Source organism: Panthera tigris, chromosome E3 (genome assembly GCF_018350195.1).
Source record: "Panthera tigris isolate Pti1 chromosome E3, P.tigris_Pti1_mat1.1, whole genome shotgun sequence".
NCBI lineage: Eukaryota > Metazoa > Chordata > Mammalia > Carnivora > Felidae > Panthera > Panthera tigris.
In genome coordinates, this window is record NC_056675.1 from 17,480,255 (window position 1) to 17,496,748 (window position 16,494).

The 16,494-nt window shown below is 55.0% G+C and overlaps 1 protein-coding gene and 1 long non-coding RNA gene across 3 annotated transcripts; one reads left to right on the forward strand and one right to left on the reverse strand.

Moving 5' to 3' along the window:
• Positions 1-4,236: 4,236 nt before the first annotated feature.
• On the reverse strand, positions 4,237-16,449 carry RNF40 (ring finger protein 40). 2 transcript variants are annotated; one of them, XM_042972007.1, is made up of 21 exons: positions 16,086-16,449; positions 15,774-15,977; positions 15,194-15,361; positions 14,917-15,058; positions 14,013-14,219; positions 13,342-13,463; positions 13,097-13,243; positions 12,929-13,003; positions 12,106-12,225; positions 11,830-12,009; positions 11,521-11,656; positions 10,562-10,683; positions 10,050-10,477; positions 9,846-9,963; positions 9,572-9,721; positions 9,182-9,394; positions 8,978-9,103; positions 7,591-7,731; positions 7,379-7,480; positions 5,303-5,483; positions 4,237-5,100 (listed from the first exon to the last, which is right to left on the reverse strand). In XM_042972007.1, the coding sequence occupies exons 1-20, from the start codon at positions 16,191-16,193 to the stop codon at positions 5,307-5,309; spliced, it is 3,186 nt and encodes a 1,061-aa protein (XP_042827941.1). In that variant the 5' UTR covers positions 16,194-16,449; the 3' UTR covers positions 4,237-5,100; positions 5,303-5,306. The 2 variants fall into 2 exon arrangements, with proteins under 2 accessions (XP_042827941.1, XP_007092223.3); XM_007092161.3 differs by having other exon boundaries at positions 4,237-5,483.
• LOC122234681 lies at positions 6,539-9,578 on the forward strand. The gene is made up of 3 exons (XR_006212581.1): positions 6,539-7,136; positions 8,097-8,199; positions 9,401-9,578. It is a non-coding gene; the product is annotated as an uncharacterized LOC122234681 (long non-coding RNA).
• Positions 16,450-16,494: the final 45 nt, after the last annotated feature.

The following is a 16,494-nucleotide window of genomic DNA, read 5'->3' on the forward strand; positions in this document are numbered from 1 at the left end:
CTGAGGAATCTGTCTCCAGGAGAGTCCTGGAGAGCAGCCTTTGGGGCTCAGGGGCCGGTCCCGGGGGGGAGGGGAGGTGGTCAGTATGGTCAAAGGCCAACTGTAGGCCTATTGAGGACTAGGGTGTAGCACACGTAGTAGGATGCTCGCATGTTGTAGGGATGGGTGAGGGCCAGCGGTCTTGGCTCCGGTACTGAATGGATGATGTGGACACGATTAGGTGGGGTCTGGGGTTTCGTAGCAGGAAAGGGGCAGAATCAGAGACCTCTGGGGGGTGACCTGTTCTCTCTTGCCCACCTCCCCAAACGCCTTTACCCAGGTGCTTCCCTCCCAGAGCGAGCTACATCTTAGGAGGAACTAAGCAGGGAGCTGGCTTGGGGAGGTGGCAGTGTCCAGAGTCTCTCTGACCAGAGTAGGCAAAGGTCCAGGGGTCGGTCGTGGCACTTGCCCACCAGAACTTAGTCCGGAAGGCGTGGTGTCCCCAAACCCTTCTGTCCAGCTCCACGCAGGCCTGACTTCAGAAGTGCCCTGGGGGAGGAGCCCAACAGACAGGGTCACAGAGTCACTGGTGAAAGCAAGGGGGGAGAGGGGACATCGATCTGAGCTTAGGGTACAACTTGGAACTGCTGTGGCTACGGAGGTCACATGGGAACTCAACAGAAGCAGGAATGAATCCTGAATGGTGGGGAAACTTGAAACCATCACGACCAAGAGGTGGGATCCCATGACACCCGCTCCTCAGGTGAGCAGCCCCCAGACTCTTTTGCCCCCATTAGGGAAGCCCCACTCACCTGACTTGTCTCCATGGAGTGAAGAGAGGCCCCACTTTTGAGTGTTGTGTGTCAATAACAGTGTTGTGTCACCGGTGGTCATGTTGATTAGTTGAAGAGAATAAAGGGAATAAGATTTCCCGGGTGTTTTCTGTCTTCCCTTTCGAGCCTGGAAAGAGCTGAAGGAGCCTGTCCTCTCCCAGAGCCCGGGTCCGTTTGTGACCTCAAAAGCTCAGCCCAGCCCAGGCCACCCTTGCACCCTTCATTCAGATGCCCTCAAATCCCTATCTGGTGCTTGCAGATAGGAGCCTGAGGGTTTGTGGATTTCAAAAATCCATATCCTTGGGAGAAAGGGGGAGAAATGTGCTGAAATGGTGTTAGAGCCAAGCAGGTCTTGGTGCCTGGCTTTGGCACCAGCATGACATGCTGACTCCTGGGTGGCTGCCTGGTGCGTCCAGCACTGGTGGGCTCCCATCCAGCCATGCAGCCCCAGGGGGGCCTCTCTGACCATGGCAACCGCGCTCCTCCCAAGACTGCCACAAGGGAAAGCTTCTAAGCTCTCGTTCCAAAAGCTGGCAGCCACCTCCCCTGGTTCACCTGGGGCCCGGTCAGCCCTCCTCTGGGCCAGAGCCTCCTAGACCCTGAAGAGACCTGGATGGAGACCTGGCTTGTCCTCTCATCCCCAGGAGGTAGCCCATAAGCCCTCACTGTGTGAAGAGGCTCAGAGAAGGGCAGCCACTTGCCCAAGATCCACAGGATGGCAGCGAGGGAAACCAGAATGACCGGGAGTAGGCTCTGCACCCAACCAAGCCTCTCCTCCCCCAGCGCTGGGCCTGCCTGGGCCTGGCCTGGGCTCCACATTGTCTGGCCAGGTGGGGCTGCTCTAATGAATCCTCAATGCCAGGCTTGCCTCAGTGCTATCTCCTGGGCCTAGGCCTGGCCATGGCTCCCCGAGCAGCCACCTGAGGTCAGCACTTGCTCTAACCTGTAGCCTGCCTCTGTCCCAGCCTGCAGGGAGCCTCCTGCCCCAGCCAAGAATCTTTCTCTCCACTTTCTCCATGCCTCTCTGACCCTGACTCGCAAGGCAGGCTTACTGTCTCGCCTTCCCTTTCCCCATGTAGAAAACGAGGAGTAGAGTAGTAGGTAAGGGAGGAGGGTGAGGTGAGCAATGAAGGCTCTCCTGGATTCTGTGTTCCCTGCCCTGGTTCCAGCGCAGAGGTCTTCAGTAAAGTGAGGGGATTTCAGGGGAAAGAACAGGCACTGGAGCACAGTGATTGGTTCAGAGACTTAGCAGAAGGGGCTGTGGACCCAGACGTGGTGCCCACCACAACAGAGGGTCAGGAAACTGGCTGGAGGAAGTGACCTGAGGCATGAGAACAGGGGCCAGGGGTGGGTGGGGTGGGGGATAGAGAGTATATAGCAGTTATGTGGCAGGGAGTGGGTGGTTAGATCACAGAGGGGATAGAGATTAAGGTAAGGTAGAGAACACAGGCCAGGGTATAGAGCATCTTGTCTGAAGAACTTGGGGGTAGAGCACCACTGGGATCTTTAAGGAGATTATAAGGAGAGTGACATGACCTCGCCCCCCTCCTGCTCCCCAACAACTGGTGGTGTTTTTCTAGGTCTGGAGCTCAGGAAAGAGAATTGGGCTGGAGGATTGGGTCTTAGCAGCTTAGCTGTAGCCAAAACCATGGACGAACACACAGGAAGAGTGGCAGAGAGAGGAGAGGATGTAGCTTAGGGGTGGAGGAACAGGACCAACAGAAGACAGTAAGTATAAGGACAGTCAGGACAGTTAGCACCACAAGTCCAAGATTAAAGAGAGTGGTTAGTGTCAAATGCTCCATTGGACCCTGTAGCCAATCACACAGTAGCCCCAATTCTGGTTAAAACAGGCACCTTCCCCACTGAGGCCAATATCTGCTCACCCATAAGAGGCCAGCTAAGGTCAGTGTTGGTTCTGGAGGAACTTTGGCCTGCCCATCCCAAGGGCCCAGGGTTTCACAGCCACTGAAGCCACTTGGGGCTACTGGGAGTTGTAAGGGGTCAAACTTCCTGAGTGGAGAGACCTGACCAACCCCAAAGACAGAGTTTCCCAGCACTGGGCAAACTGATTGCAAACCAACATTCATGGGGAATACTCTTTTCCTCCCACCACATCAGTGCTTGCTCCTGCCACTGAAATTCTGGCATCTTTATCCCACACATTGGGCTTGAGCAAGTGGTTTGGCACCTACTTTATTAAAGACTCACAGAGTTTTTACTTCTCAGGGTATGGAGACTGGTCAAGAAGAGACTTTTCAGAAAGTGATGTGTAGTTAGCTTGTATTTACTTAAAAAGCCCGTGTGGAGGGGACTCCTGAGAAAAGCGAGTAGTGCTCACAGAGGATTGGCTGACCCCGACCTCTCCCGGGCGTAGCCCTCTCAGAGCCGGCCCGCGTCTCTATGATGCAATATGCTGCGTTTTTCCCATCCCGGCGTCCGCTGCCCCTAGGCGGCGGACACTTCCTGGAAGGCCCGATGCCATCCCCCGCCGCGGCCCGGGTCTCCGCCAGCGTGCCCACCGCGGCCAGCCCAGCGCCGGAAGTCACTGTGGCCCGCGTCTCCGTCTCCAGTCCGACCTGGTCCAGCCACTGCAGCCCCACCGAGACGCTGGACGCCAGGTGGGGCCCAAAGGCTGACAAGGCCGCGAGCCCCCGCGAAGGCGGGACTGCTGCCAAGCCTGCGGCCACTACCGTCACCCCGCGCCCAACTCCAGCACCCAGCCCAGTCGGCACTGGCCCCGGCGCGAGCCCCGCCACAGCCGCAGCGATGGCCCCAGCCGCAGACCTCACAGCAAGCTGAACCCACAGACGCCAATCGACACACGGTTCCCCAGAACACGGGCAGCAGCCAGAAAAAGTTACAATGAAGGAAGTCATCCGCTGCGCTGCTCTCCTCTGTCCGCCTGAGGGGACGGGCGAGTGAAGCCGCTGGGGAGGGAGAGCCCGCAGATTGCGTCCAGGTCTGCCTTTGGCCGGTACAACCCTAGAACCGGCTCTCTCCACGGAGGACCTTGTTACCAGATGATTAAGGGACTACATTTCCCAGGATGCAGTACGAGACCCCCGGCATCCCAGCGACCAATTATTGAGAGGGGCGTGGCGAGAGCGTGCAGACAGGGCGGCAGGGACGCCGGGATCGTGGGAGTGCCCTCCTCCGTAGCAGCAGGAGGGGCAGGCCGGTGACAGTGGAGAACGATGCTCTCTCCCTGCAGACATGCTCCTCCCACGAGCCCAGTTTAGGATCCACAAAGGCAATCCAAATGTAACTAGATGCTGGGGGTGGGAAACGCGAGGTTGCTGTGCAGGCCCTTGGGGGGGGGGGGGGGGTTACCTGCCAGGCAGGACAGCGCCGGAAGTGTAGCAGCTAAAATCTGGGACCACGTTTAGGGCAGGAAGCCTGGCTACTTGGACTGCATGCAGGCTGAGGGTTGGATGTTTATTCATAACATTAACAGCCTATACAAGACATCTCCAGAGCAGGGCTTGTGGGTCTGAATGGACCCTTGCACCTGTCAGCAGCTCCATCTTCCAGGCCCCTGCCTGCTGCCTTCACAACCATGGGAGTTTGCTTGGGCAGACAGCACAGGTAGCATCATGGGGACAGGCTCAGTCACAGGGTGTTAGATGAAGCTCCTCTACCTGGAATGATCGGAAGTTGGCCCAGCCGCTAGTCTGTCCCTTCCCCTCCTGGGACATAATGCCTCCATGAAGTTAAGGCCACCAGGATGAAAGCAGGGTCAGAGTTTGGGAAGCATGAGGTGGGGTAAGTGGGCTTGGGAGAGAAACAGATTGGTGGGGGGAGGCTGATTAGGATAAAGACTGATGATCTTGGTTCAGCACCCCTGAGATGAGGGCAAGGTGACTGCAACAGCCAGAGTTTCCCAGAAGAGGACAGTGCTCCCGCCCACCCCCCCCCCACCCTTACAGGGGGGTACCTCCTTCAGCCCTTAGCATAAGGGTCAGACCAAAGAGCCCAGTGAATCCACAGGAGGGAAGTCCCACCCAAGTGTGGAAAAGTCTCCGTGGGCCCAAGAGTTCAGGAGGTGGGGAAACTGGCCCACCCTTGGTCCTCACTTGGTGGGTGTATAAGCAAGCAGGTAGTGAGCCTCCTCTTGAGTGGGAGGTCACAGCCTGGGGGATTTCACCCTTCGGACAGGGATGGGCCCAGGGAGACAGCTGGAGAAGGATTAAGGTCAGCTTCCAGGAAGCTCAGTTGAATGCTCTGGACCCTCAGGCCTCTCACAGCTGACCCTTCCTGCAGGGCAGATGCCCCTTAGGCTGTAGCCCTGTGTGGAAAAGGTATAACTGAGCTTGCCAGATCTCACTCCCACTAGCATGCACTGGGACCCCCAAACCAACTAGGTGGAGAGGGGCTGGGCCCCCAGGGTCCGGAATGGAGGGTAAGGGCCACTGAATGTGGGGCGGGGAGGGAGGGACTGGAGGCACAGCCCCCAGGGTCCATGGGTGTTCCAAAGTCCCCTGAGTTACGGGTTCAGCTGATGTAGACACGGTGGAAGTCGTGGGCACCAAAGGCTGCGTTGCACTTGGGGCACTTCCTCTGGCGGGCCTCATAGCGGCCCCGCACGCACTCGAAGCAGAAAACGTGGAAGCACTTGGTAAGGACTGCATCCTTCTTGCGGGTGTTACAGCAGGGGCAGGTCAACCGCGCCTGGGCCAGGCAAAGGCATCAGCTCGGGACAGTCCTGATGGCCCCCAGACCCCAAGCTGACAGCAGGAGGTGGTCCAGGCTAAGCCCACCACACAGCAGACTGCATCTAACTCTCACCATAACCCTGAGAGATGGGGATGGGCACTCTCCGGATGAGGAAACTGAGGCTCAGAGGCCAAGGTCTCAAAACCAGAAAGTAGCAGAATCTGGATTCTAACCCAGGCAGTGGTGGCCAGTGGGCAACATGTTCTCCCCGCCCTGCTCAAAAGCCAATAACCCAAAGGCCCAGCCGGGACTCCCCTGCCTTGGGGCTTTATCTCTTGCCACTCTGGCCTTCTCTGGCAAAAGCCCAATCCTGGCTGAAGCTGACGATCTACCTTCTCTTCATCTGCACCTGCTGGGCATAGCAGTGCCACTAGAAATCTCCCATCTCCACCCTCAACTGGGCCCACCCCTGGTGCTGCCCAGAGATCCTGCTGGGTCCCTGGACTCACTCTTCTCTACCAAGAGTGAAACCTCCTGAAACATCTACCGGCCACCAGGTCTCATGTCCAACTCCAGGAACTCCCTCAACTCAACATTCCCCGACATTCTCCCTCTGCCCCGCTTGAAAGCCCAGGCCAGTCCACACCCCAGCATCACCTCTTCCCTTAGCTGTCAAACCATCCCCATCAAAGTCCATCTTTTCTGGAGAAACCCTCCTCTGCCTCCCCATGGCCTCCCCCAGCTGCCCCTGCCCCTTCAAGGCCAAACTGCAGGCTTCTCTTCCTTTATCATTTAAGCTTTGAGATTCCTAAGGGAAAAGAATGACCCATCCCGTATCATATCACAGACCCTCCCTGGGTGACCACAGTTCTATTTGGCTTCCACCATTGCCTCTGCCTGCAGACAATCCTCCAACCTCATCATCCAGAAAGTCCTTCTGCTTCGAATGCCTTCCCAGCCAGCCTCCCAAAGGCACATTTTCAACATCCCTGAGATACAACACTGTCCACCAACACCTACTCCTTTGAGGTCTTCCTAATCCTACCACATGCCACTAGTTTCTCAAATCAGGAACCCAGGAGCTCTCAGGATCTCCCTCTCCCTCACTCCATGAATCAATCCATCCCTGAGTCCAAGCACTTCTGCCTCCTAAATATCTCCTCACCTCTTCTACTTGTCTCTAACACCCGAGGCTAGCTCCCTACCAGTTTTTGCCTCAATGACTGCAACTGCTTAAGAGATTTCTCTGCCTCTAGTCTTTACCCCCTCTAGCCCAAATCCAGCCATATAACTCTCTGGTTTAAACCCCCTTGATGTCTCCATACTACCTACAGGATAAGCCAAGCGTCTCAACCTGACTCACCACACCCTTCAGGATCAGACACTGTTCAAGACCCTCAGCTTTCCTGCTCATCACAAAACCTACGTTCTGTCTTCCAACTACAGTGTCCAGCAATCTGTGCTCCAGCACACCACTCTCAGTGAAGGACCTCTACCTTTCCCTTTGCTGGAACCCTCTCGTCCTCATTACTCACAGTCAACCCTCATTCTTCAGGTTTCCCTTGGAGGACATTCCTTCCAGGAAACCTGCTAACCCCCAGAGCTGCCGTGGGGTTAGCCATCATATCGCTCATCACTCAGAATATTGGCTACTTCCTTCAACAGACGGTCAGTTTCCAGAAATCAGAGACTAGAGCTAGTTCCTAGCCCTCCCACACCTGGCCAGGCACTGTGCCTGGCATGAGCACATGTACATTCGTCAGCTGTTTGATTCTCCACAACTAGGGCCCTGCCCACCTTTTCTATCCAACCTGATTTCTGGGGTCCCCAGGCTATCCACTATAGCCCTCGCCAACTCCCCATCTAAGATTCCTGGGTTGTTGGGGCACAACTCAGCCCCACGGCCCCACCTTGTACTCCTTGATCTCCTCCTGGAGAATTTCATCGGCATCTGCGTAAACCTCCACCTTCCTCTGCTTCTCCAACTTGCGCCGCAGTCGGGAGATGTCCTCCTGGGGCAGGAGAAGGGCTAGGCTAAGTGCAAGGGTCCTCATCTCGAACCACCCGCCCCTAGGCCACATCAGTGACCCTGAACAACCCTGTCCCTACCCCATGCACACACCTGAGCCCTCTTGAGGTTGAAGCTCTCTTTCTCGCGAGCGGCCCGGCTCTCGGCCAGGCAAGGCTGGATCTCTCGCAGCCGCGTCTGTACGTGCTCCAGCTGCACCTTTAGGTCCTCGGCCAGCTGGGCTGCTTCCACAGCCTGGGGTAGGTGGAACAGGTTAAGGGTGGGCTCGCCTGAGCCTGGCGAGTCAGGCATGTGGAGCCATGGTCTACAGATGCCTATGTCCGACATTCCAGTGATTCCTGCTCTTGGGATCAAGTCCAGGATCTTCACTGGAGCTAGTTCTGCCTCCTGACCTCTCCACCTTCACCTCTATCTCTGCAGTTCCTGACACGCTCACTTCCTACCTGCATAACTCTCTCTCGTATCTCTGAACCTCCACAGGGCTCTTCTCTCTTCTCCCCTCAACACCCCCAACACACAGGTTTCTTTCCAGTGGCTCCCTCAGCCCTCAGCTTACATGTCGGTTCTGGAAACCGGCTCCCCCTATTTTTCTTTCACAGCACCTTAGTTTCCTTCACAAGATTTACTGGAATCTGCAGTAACATATTTTACCTGTGGGATATCTGGCTGTCTACCTCCTCAAGACTGAAGTTCCCATTCCCGGTAGGACCCTCTTATTCCAGGTTCTCTCTAGCACTCAGTGCCGGGGGTACATGGCAAGGGGATGAATTATACTGCTTTAATGAATGAATTAAATGTCGGGGGGGGGGGGGGAAGCACAGTAGGGGAAACAAACTAAAACTAACATTGATCTTAAGCCTTTCCCATGACCTAGACATTCCAGAACTTCAATTCAACTATGTGACAAGAACCAGCATCCCTACTTTACATCTAGCCAACTTAGTGCTCAAGACGCAAGTTCTGGGGATGCCTGGGTGGCTCAGTCAGTTGAGTGTCAGACTCTTGATTTTGGCTCAGGTCACGATCCCAGGGTCATGGGATCGAACCCCACATAAGGCTCCATGCTCAGCATGAAGCCCGCTTAAGGTTGTCTCTCTCCCTCTGCCCCTCTCCCCTGCTCACGTGCTCTCTCTTAAAAAAAAAAAAAAAAAAAAAAAAAAAAAAAAAAAAAAAAAAAAAAAAAAAAAAGTGTGTTCTGGAGCCAAGGAGATCCAGGCCCCAATTTCAGGTCCACTCTTTCTTGAGTAAGTCAGTTGCTCTGCCTGAGCTTAGATTTCCTAAGTTATGAAAAACAGATAACAAATACCATCTTACGATTGTTGTAAGACCAAAATGCAACCCAGCATAGACAGGCCTCAGCACAGGAACTAGAACACAGTAAGTATTGGAGACGTGAGCTGGGCCGGGAGAGGAGGTAGAGCAGGGCTTTAGCTGTGAGCCACCATCCCAGGTTGCTTTCTGCCCTCGGGCCTGGCCTCACCTTCCTTTTGTTGAGCTCCAGGGCCTGGCTGCGCAGCGTCAGCTCCTTCTCTACACCCCCGAGGCTGCCCTGCAAGGCCCGCTCTTTTTCCTCCAGCTTCTGCACAGTCAGCAGCTGGGCATCCACCTGAGGTCAGGGGTGGAGACTCAGTGCTGGGGAGCTGGTGCCTCTCCAGCTCCACCCTACAGCCCAGGGCTGCCATACCTGGGACTTGAGGCCAAGAACTTGCTCGCCCAGCTCATCCTTCTCCTCCCGCAGTAGCTTGTGAATCTGGTTGGCCTTGATCCGTTCTGACATCAACTTAAAGTTGGCATCATCCTTCTCCCGTAACTGCTGTAGCAGCCTCCCATTTTGTTCCTGCATGTCCTCAAAAGCCTGACCCGTCACATCCATTTCCGACAGCAAAGCCTCTTCTTCCTGCAGCAGGTGGACAGGGACAAGATGGAAAACGGAAGATGGACACGATGATCGTGGGGAAACCACAGGAAAAAAGGACTGACCACAGAGTGATCCCAGAGCATCTGCTAGGAGTACCCATCAAGGAGTTAAGGGTATCCCAATATTCAGAAGCAGGGGACCACAAGGGGGTCATACCTGCTTGGTAGCACCCAACTTGCGCTGCAGGTGTTCGATCTGTTCCTCGGCTTGCCGAATGCGCCGCAGGGCATCCTCATCAGCAATTTTCTTGCTCTCTCTTCGGTCCCTCTCCTCCAATTCCCGAATGCGGCCTCGTAGTTCATCGACCTACAGCCACCAGAAAGAAAGAGCTAGCTCTCCTCACTGCTTCCTGCTGACCTAGGGCCCTGCTCTAGTCAGAACCCCCCAGGGCAGCCTCTGTGTATGCCCCACAGGCCCTACCTGCCCTCACCTCAGCCTTGGCCTTGCGTTCGGCTGCCATGAGCTGCACCTTATCCCGCTGTTCCTTGGGTGCTGACTTGTACATGTCCAGCAGCAGCTTCATCTCCTTCTGGCTTTCCTGGGCCTTCCTGGAGAAGCACAGGAGGAAGGCTTGGTGACTGGGGCCGGAGGCCACTTTGGCAGGGGTGGAAAGGAGACAAAAACAGGGTCTCACTTGAGCTCTGCTCGGAGACCTTTAAGGAGTTCTGACTCCTTCCTCTTGGCCTCCTCCACCTTGGCCTTCTCCCGATCAGCTCTTGAGAGAGCTGAGGCTACAGATGGGGGTCCCAGGCCAGGCCCTTCCCGCTCCCGAAGCTCCCGCTTGGGCCTGGCCTCAGGTTCTCGGCTCCGGGAGGAGGGGCCCTGGGACCCAGGAGTTAAGGCCTGGGAATCTTCCTCAGAGGGGGCCAGCTCCTCTTTCTTTGCTGAGGAGGCAGCAGTGGTGGCACCAGGCACTGAAGCCACCTCCTTTCTGCTGTCAGGGGCACTGACAGGGCCTGGCCCACCCTCTTCTTTCCCTGGGGTTGGGGCACTGAGGCCAGAGTCCTCTGGGTGGCCCAGGTTCGGAATGGAGTGGGTTGAGCCACTGGCCTGGGCCCGGAGCTGCAAAGATAGAGAACAGGGCTGAGGTGAGACAGTGCTTACTGGGGTCTAGCCAAGGCTTTTCCGAGGCATCCCCTTCCTCACCTTGCCAATCTCAGCCTGCACTTCCCGCAGCTTCCGCTTGTATCGCTGGGCATCCCCCTTTAGCTGGTGGTTGTGGTTTTGGAGGCTGCTGATCAGGTGGCGCATCTCACGGTTGATGGGCCCTGGGGGAGGGTTGGAAAGTAAGGGGTTAGACTGGCCTCTGGGCTAAGAGCCCAACTCCTCAGTGGTGGGAGAAGGGGAGCCAAAGCCATCACTCCCATTGTGAAAGAGAGGGAAACTGAGGCCCTGTACGGAGTGTGACCTTATCAAAGTAATAACCTAGGCTTAGAAGAAAACTCTCGAACCTCCTGTTTATGTTATTTCTGTTAATGTAGACTTTTTTTGGTATTTCCAAATTTCCTTCAAAGGAGCACACAACTGTAACATTCATTGAAGTAAATTAGTCTGCTTCTTTCATATTTTTAAATGGATGTCATCTTCTGAGTTTCATTTCTCTGACCTCCCCATCCAAAACCACAATCTTCTAACACTTCATATCTTTCTCCCCTGCTTTATTTCTCTTGATATATTTGCCACTATCTAATATACACCTTCTATTTTTTACTTTGTTGTCTTCCCCCACTACGCTACTAGGCCACAATAGCAAAGATGCTTTGAATTTTGTTTACTAATATAATCGCAAAGCCTGGAAGAGAGCCAGATTTAATACATCCACAAATGAACGAATACTTCCAAGAGAAAGACACTGTAAGGCCAGATAACCACAGACAGGGCCAACAGCTCATCTTCTGGCTGTGCCTGCTCCATCAGCCACCTCAGCTGGTTGTGACCCTCACTGTGCCCTTGAGCCAGGTGCTATGATCCCTGTTTTGGCCAGGGACAGGAGGCTCTGCAAAAGGAAGGGGCTTAACCCCTTGCATCTGGATAAGCAGTAGCCCCCCACCAGGGACCGGCAATCCCAGATAAGGCCCCACCTCCACCCCGTCTTCACCACATACCCGCCTGCTCGTTGGCCGCCAGGTTCTGTTCAAACTCGATGCGCAGCATCTCGTACTCCTTGCGTACCTGGGCCAGCGTGTCCTCCAGCTGGATAACCTCTGTGCGCAGCTTCTTCTGTAGCCCCAGCTCATCGCTCTGTAGGTTGAGGTGTTAAGGACCCACACAACCCTTTAGCCTCTGGCAAACCCCTCTCTTCTTCCCCCCCACCTCAGGCCTCAGTGGCTTAGGAAGAATTTATTCCCAAGGGATCCCTGGTAGCACACAAGGCCTCCAAAGGCCCTGACCCTAAGTCTGTTCCAGGGCCATACCTCCATGTGCTCAATGTGTCTCAGGTGGGAATTCTTGGTAGCCAGCAGCAGCCCCCGGGCCTCATCAAGCTGGGTCTTCACTTGCAGAGACTCATTATAGAGCAGTGAGAACTGGGCCTGCAACATCCGGTACTCCCCCGTTTCCCGCACCACCTCCTCAGGAAGGCTCCGCAGGGCTACCTAGGAGCAAGGTGCCCAAAAGTGATCAGCAGGAGGATTCAGGGCCCAGCAACTACCTGGCAGGCTCAGGCCCTACCAGGCCTAAATACAGCCCACCTTGAGGCGCTCATTGGTCCGCACAGCCCCCTGAAGCTCGGCCTGTAGCTTCTCCAGCTCTGCCATCCGGCTGTTGGCCAATTCCTGGTTTTCTTCCAACTCTGCATTCAGCATCTCAAACTGTGGAGCGGGAGGGACTATGGCAGGTAGGGCCAGGCCAGAATGCATGCTTCCCTCCCATCCCCACCACACGGGGACAATGATGGATTCTGAAGCCCTAAGGACAGGCCAAACCCAAGCACTTTCCTAAGGGCTCCCAGGTAAGTGGGAGAAAATACTGCACGGTCAGTGCTGGCAACCAAGGCTGACAGGGAGTCAGGGAAGCCTTCCTGAAACACCTGAAGAAAAAGCTGAAATAAAGAGTTCACAGGAAACAGTGACCCTCACAGCACCACAAAATAGCGCAACGACCAAGAAGTCACAGAGCCCGCTCAGTGAGGCCCTTCTTCAGCTACCCAGCTAAGAACGCCAGTCAGCTCCAACATATTTCCATTGGTCTCTTTTCTATGCTTTTTCTTTGAGGCACTTATCGACACCTTATGTACTACGTACTTATTTGCTCCCTCAACCAGAACCCAAACTCCAAAAAAACCTCTGATTTCTGTCTATATTGTCCTCTGATATGCCTGCTTCCAAGCAGTCCCTACCATTTAGCATTCAACAGTATTTACTGAATACGTAAATGAATGAGACAAAGCAGCATGAGTACAGGCAAGGGCCTCAGAGACCATGTGGGTGGTCTGTCCTTAATTCTGAGGGAACGTTCATGGGTAAGGTAGATAAAAGGTTACGGGAGGGGCTGCCAAGAATGGCGGCTGCTCACCTTCTGCATGCTGAGTGTGATCTGGCCCCCCTGAAAACCCGAGGAGCTCCCAGACACATAGTAGCCAGAGTTGAGCTGTAGAGAAACAGATAGATGGGAGTGGAGGAGAGAAGCAAGGACTCCAAGTATTTAGCCCTGACTCCATCTGACCCAGCACCCTAGCCCCACCTGCTCCAAGGCCTCCGCCAGATGCTTATTGAGCTTCTGCTCACGCTTGCGCAGCTTCTCGATGTCCCACTGCAGGTCCTCCACCGTCGTCTCCATCTCTAGCACCTTGGTCTCTGCTGATGTCACTTTATCCTGGAGCTCAGAATACTAGACAATGATAGGGAAGATGCTTAGAGCAAGGGACTTGGCTCCCTGAGAACCTGGGTGCCCATCTAACCCAAATCCTGCCCCGGTTTTAATCCCACCTCCAATGAGATGCGGTGGTGCTTCTCCTGTAGCTGGGTGGCCAAGTCCTGCAGTCGCCGGTTCTCACGACCCAGCTCCCGGGTGCGCGCCCGAGCCACCTCACTGGGGGGCTCGCTGTCCCCTGGGAAGGCAGGGCTCGGGTAAGAGCGAAGTCCAAGGCAATGGGGCAAAGTACTAACTCATTCTGTGAGTGCCCATGTGATCCACCAGCTGTCTTGCCAATCTCTCATGACAAAGCCAGGAGTCTTTATCCCCACTGTACAAAGGAGGAAACCAGCTCAGGGAAGAGAGCCATTTACCAAGAACGCCCAGGCTAGAATGACAGGACTAGGGCTGGGAGAAGCCTGTCAACCTGCAAAGCCCAGGCACTTGCTACTATGCCTTGCGGATCAACAACTGCCACCAAAATTTGCGCCAAGTGTTCCAAAGAGGTCTCCAGCTGGAAGGCAGGGGCCCCATAAGCATCGACAACTCCTCCCACCCATCTCTCTAGAGTTCAACCCCAGGAATCAGAGCCAGGGCCCCATCTACAACCCACCCCTTTCCCTGAGAACGTGGCTGATTTATTCCTTGGAGAATTATGGCTGCCTCTGGGCTTGGGGCATTGAGGGGATACAATCAAGATGCAAATGGGGGTAGACACCTGTGCGATGGGGAAGGAAGAACCAACCTCGGCTATATACTCGCTGACAGAGTTCCTCCACCCGGCGTTGTAGGCGGTCTGAGGCCTCTACGACCCGGGACACAGCTGCCTTGGAGAACTCCATCCGGCCCTGCAGCTGGAGCTCCACCTCCTCACTGCTGCTAGCGCCCAGTGCTACCACAAAAGCCAAGGCTGGCTCGCTGAGAGGGGGCCGCGGCTGCACCGGCAGAGGCTCTGCGAGGGATGGACAGACCTTTGTGAGGATAACAGCAGCAATTACCACCACTCCGTACGATGTTCCAGCCTGAGCCCTTCACTCTACGGCTCACTGAATCAACATACGCAATGCCTGTAATACACTGGTATCCCCATCCTCAAAGTGATACAACTTTATTTCAGAGAGATAACTTACTCAAGGCCACAGAGCTCCCAAATCACTCTTCAGGGAAGCCTTCTCCATCTAAATTAGAACCACACACAGGTGTGCATACACTGATTCCCTCTCAAGGGCCCCTGTACTTTTTACTCATGGCTTAAAATCACTTCCTCCCTGAGGGCAGGGCCAACGTTTCTTCCTGTCTTTGTTTCTTCTGAGGCTGTACTCAATGTTAATTGAGCCAGTTAATTGAACCAGTTAATTGAACCAGTACTCAATGTTAATAGTTTTCAACTAAATGAGTGTCAAACATGACACGCACTATGAACCAAGTCACTCAGATTCCAAAGCCCGGGGCCTGGGGTCTTATCCACTGCACTTTTGCCACCCAAACATGAAATCAGGTGTGTGTGTGTGTGTGTGTGTGTGTGCGCGCGTGCGCGCACGAGTGAGAAGACCGGCGGGAAATTTGAGAGACTAATATAAAAGTCCCCTCCGTTCCAGGACCTTTCTTAGCTTAACTAAGCTCCCCAGATCCTAGGGCTCCGGTCCTACCCCTCAGCTCCGATGTCCCTGGCTCTGTGACAGGGGTCTCATCACGTGTCAGTCCCTCCTGGGTCCCAGGGGCCTCTGTCCCTGAAGACAGCTCCCCCTGGCTCTCATGGTGTCGGAGAAGGACTTCCACGGTTTCATCCAGCTGAAGGGAGAAAGCACCAAAAATGTTACAAATCCCTCAGGTGCTTCCCAGCATGATACCCCTTTTCCCAGCAGAGGAGTCTGAGGATTGGCAGCAGGATCAAGGCCAGGTCTTGGAAAGCAGAGGGGCGTCCACCTGGGCCCAGTAGCGATTGACAATGAGAAGTGTGGCATCGTCTGTGGCCTGCCGCTTCTCCAGCTTCTCAATTCGTTCTCGGAGTTCATCTTCACAAGCCTGTCGCTGTTCCAACCGCTCTGCTAGTTTCTTGTTCTTGAACTGCAGAACCTTCAGGTCCATCTCCTCCTACCAAGGAAAACAAAGGGGCCAAGGAGAGGGTCAAGCAGGGCCCAAGAAACCAATCACAGAGAGAAAGAAAGGAAAGCAACTGGAATGGAGAAGAGAAAATCCCCAGACTAACCACTAACAGGATTTAAAGAGGCTCAGACACCCACAGAGAAAGCATCTTGGTTGTGAGTTCTGCTACTACCTCTTTCTAACTCTCAAGTCTTTGACAAGTCATATGCCCCCTGGGAACATGTTTCCCTTATCTTCAAAAGGAAGGCAAAAATCGTGTCCTCCGTTTCCTTCAACAGTGTGTTCTGTAAAGTGAACCGTGCCAAGCTTGGGCAACTGGGAGTAAAATTCTGGACGATTTGGACGGAGAACAGAGATGGGAGTCTGGCAAGTTGTGAGGACTGAGGCAGGAGCCACGAACCGTGGAAGAGATGCCCCCAAGACGAATGGGCTCTATGAGAGTGGTTGTGGTCTTCTCTTCACGGCTCAGCTTCTTCTCTGGGGGCCCTGAGCCCCCGTCGCCGGCGGCGCGTTTGTTGCCGGGTCCAGACATGGCCGCGGAGACGAGGAGCGGCGCAGGGTCTCCCGAGGGACGTCGGGCAGGCGTAGGTGGCACTTCTGTCACCTGCAGAAGACAGAGAGCATAGATGTGGAGGCTGCCAGCGCTCCGCAGCCCCAAGCACCCCAGCACACACCTGCTGGATCTCGCCCCCGCCAGCCCCGGGCCCCTCACCTGCAGCAGGATCAGCCTAGCGCCATCTTGGACTTCACCGGACGTCACCGGCCTCTTCAGCCCAGAGCGCAAGCGCCGCAGGCAATGCCGGATGTGGCGAAACTTCATTTCCTGTTTCTATTGGTCGCGCTTTGTCCCACCTCTAGGGTCCCGTTTGGTTTCTTTCTGAACACCTCCTCTTTCTCTCGGTGATTGGCCAGTAAACAGTTCCCGTGGCAACTGACACCGCACTTACATTCCCTAGTCCTAAAGGCATCGCCTGCCTCAGGTCAGCCACTTTGAAGGGAGGGCGCGGGGGCGGTGCTTGAAACTTATTGCGCATGTGCATTCTCTTCTTACTGATTGGCGAGCGCCCTACACTTCCTCCCTCCCTCCACGAGCTCCCTTAGCAACGGTCGCCGTTGAAACG

Bases quoted from the DNA above. Each gene is read 5' to 3' on its own strand.
- RNF40 (XM_042972007.1), bottom strand. From the start codon at position 16,193: ATGAAGTTTCGCCACATCCGGCATTGCCTGCGGCGCTTGCGCTCTGGG. The intron at 15,362-15,773 runs GTTCGTGGCTCC...TTTCCTTGGTAG, and splicing joins TTGGGGGCATCTCTTCCACG to GAGGAGATGGACCTGAAGGT. The intron at 7,732-8,977 runs GTGAGGCCAGGC...CACCTACCCCAG, and splicing joins TGGAGCTCAACAAAAGGAAG to GCTGTGGAAGCAGCCCAGCT.